Here is a 2,806-nt window from a genome sequence, read left to right as displayed (position 1 = left end):
GGGGTCCCCCCGCGGCACCTCCCGACAGCAGCATCCCGTGCCCGGCCCCTGCCCTGCCGCCGCCGCCATCCCACAGCCCCGCTCGGGGCCTCCCCACCTCGCTGGGCTCCATCTCCGACCTCATCTACAGCGCGGCCATCACCAACCTGGGCGAGCCATAGCCATGGCCAGGACCCCTGGCTTCTAGGGGGGGACCCTCCTGGCACCGCGCCCCCCCGGATTAGTGCCACGATTTCATTAGGGTGTGGAATTACTGCCGGTCCCAAAGGCTCCGAGGATGTCATCCAATATCCTAAATGCCGGTGCGGCCACAGCAGGGACAGCTCCCCATCAGCTCCCTAATACCGACTAATCTTTTGGAAAAAATACCTTAATCTGAGGCCGTGTCCAGGGATGATTGTGGCGCGGCCGCCCCTAATCCGCAGGCACGTTCGCAGGTGCCGGCAGATCTCCCTGGATCAGATATTAAACCGTGTTTCCAGGGGGGCTTAGCTGCCATCAGAGCATTAATCACTGTGTCTCGCCCTGGCAGAGCGCCCACCCGGCAGGTGTCCGGGTCCCCAGCGCCTGCTGTGGGTGTCCCCTCTCTGCTGTGGGTGCACCGAGCTGGCTCTGCTCTCTGTCCCACAGCACCTGAGAAACCCCTGGGCTCAGTGTTGAGGGGCGTTCCATCCCTACCTCCAGGATCTGGGCGCCCTTTGGCAGGGGGTTGGGAGCACCAGGCACCCCTCAGAGTGCAGGCACAGGAAGGTTTGGACAGGAGATGCAGAGGGAGAGGGGAGATTCACATCTCTGCGGTGTCTTAGATGCCACATCAATGTTTCTCCTACCATCAGACACCTCCCAACACGCAGGAACACACAGTGTTATTTATTCCCAGAATAAAAGGACAGGAATTTCCCAGAACAGGGATGGCAGGAGCTGATGCCCCTCTCCCTGCTGGGGTGGTCGGAGTCCACAGCCATTCCCTCTCCTGTTCTGCAGCTCTGGGATTTCCAACCCATAATTCATTTCAGGAGTGAGAAGCAAAGGACGAGTCTGAGGAGTGCAGCAGGAACAGGCACAGACAGGACAAGATCTGCCCCAAATTAGCAGCTCCTGAAGAGGACAAAATCCTCCAGCATGAAGCCTGCAGTCCATGGTCACAGTTTCCCAAGGTCCCCTTCGAGGGTCCGCACCATCACGTACAGCTCGGCCAAGCCCACCACCGAGGCCACAATGACAGCTGACAGTACACGCTGGGGACACAAAAGAGACAGAGAGGTGACCCTGGCTGTCCAGCCTGGCCAGCACACAGCACAGAGGGGCTCCAGGGCTGGCTCACTCACCGCTGCTGTCTCTGCAAAGACATACTGGCTGCCCAGGTAGGTGCAGGCAAAGGCGGCCACCACGGTGACAATGAAGTTGAAGATGGTGATGACAACGGCTTTCACCGAGCGAACTGGGGACACAGGGGTGGAGGAGCTGGTTTTAGGTAAGGCTGGGGAGTAGGGCTGGACTCAAAGTGTAATCATGCACAGCTGCCTCAGCTGTAGATGTAATCCTGGGGGAGTCACAAGCTTGATGCCTCCAGAAATATTGGTAAGAAAGACCAAGAGGCTCCTTTATTCAAGGAACACTTCAGTGCATGAAAACTTCCTGGTGAGATATTCCGAGAGGGAAGGGCTGTCACCAGCTGGAGATGGAGCAGTTCCCATGCCTGACCTGCCACATGCCAACAGGACAGGGAGCCACTCACCTTGCCTCCCAAATTCAGCCAATGGGCCGTTCATCTCCTGAAAGAAGGGATTGAAACAGCTTGTGATCACGTGTATTTTCATGTTGATAGTAATATTATTAATGTGTGTGCAGAATAAAAGCAATGCCAATGCCCTGTCCTGTCCCCAAGACTCTGAGGTTTTGGGTGGGTTTTAGGAGCAGCAGTTTCGCAGCATGAAGGTTTCTCTAAGATTTTGCACAAGCTCTGCTAAAACCACCCTGGATTAGAGATCACAGCATGGTTTGGCTTGGAAGGGGACCTTGAAGACCATCTTGTTCTAGCCCCTGTCATGAGCAGGGATGCCTTTCACTAAACCAGGTCAAGCCTGGAGGGGTCCAGCTTGGCAGAGAGCAAAGCAGATCTTCCCATGAGAGTTAATGTGCACCTGGATGCCAGGTACAGTGTGGAAGGGCAGAATGGGATCCCAAGGAATGCCAGCAGGAAGGGATGCTGACTTGTCTGAACAGTCACCCTGCCAGAACATCTCAGCTCTCTCAGGAAAGAATGAGTGCCCACATATGATCTTGCATTTTCAGCTTTTACCTTGACATGAATGAGGCAATTTTTAAACTATGACAAAAATTTAACCAGCACAGATGCTCCCAGTCAAACATTTACGGCATGTGCTCAGTCTCCCAGAACAGAACCTGAGATCTCTGGCACAGTGAGCAGTTCCCAAAAGTCAGTATGTCTAATTCACCACCCTATTAACCCTGTCCTACCTCTGTCCTCAACACTTCTGTTGTTCCCGATGTGTTTACAGTGTGCTCTCCTCCAGTGCCTGCCACATCCCCTCTGCACTGCACTCGCCCTAAGGGGGAAAATCTCCTTTGCTCTCACGTGTTTGAGGGATGAATCCTGGCACTGCAGCAGCCCCTCACCTGGCCCGTGATGTTGCGGGTCATCCGCTGGTACTCCTCGTGTGCCAGCTTGGCCTTGATCCGCTCCAGCCGTGCCACCAGCTCGGGGTTCTGCGGGAGGCACAGACCCACCGTGAGGCCCGGGAGCCGCCGCCTCCTCCCGCGACTCCGGGCCGGCCCTCACTCA

General features: G+C 56.0%; 1 protein-coding gene across 1 annotated transcript in view; it reads right to left on the bottom strand.

The window, feature by feature from the left end:
• Positions 1–851: 851 nt before the first annotated feature.
• The window catches only part of TMEM199 (transmembrane protein 199), a 2,598-nt gene continuing 643 nt past the window's right edge, over positions 852–2,806 (bottom strand). Inside the window, exons 2-5 of the mRNA XM_031060620.1 lie at positions 2,641–2,785; positions 1,739–1,775; positions 1,329–1,441; positions 852–1,238 (exon numbers count right to left, since the gene is read on the bottom strand). Of these exons, the coding sequence (XP_030916480.1) occupies positions 1,143–1,238; positions 1,329–1,441; positions 1,739–1,775; positions 2,641–2,785 (391 nt within the window). The 3' untranslated portion in view covers positions 852–1,142. The remainder of the gene's footprint in view (positions 1,239–1,328; positions 1,442–1,738; positions 1,776–2,640; positions 2,786–2,806) is intronic.

The sequence above is a fragment of the Geospiza fortis genome, unplaced genomic scaffold, assembly GCF_000277835.1.
Source record: "Geospiza fortis unplaced genomic scaffold, GeoFor_1.0 scaffold425, whole genome shotgun sequence".
Taxonomy (NCBI): Eukaryota; Metazoa; Chordata; class Aves; order Passeriformes; family Thraupidae; genus Geospiza; species Geospiza fortis.
Note: the sequence above shows the minus strand (reverse complement) of the source record. Positions and strands in the feature narration are given on the sequence as shown.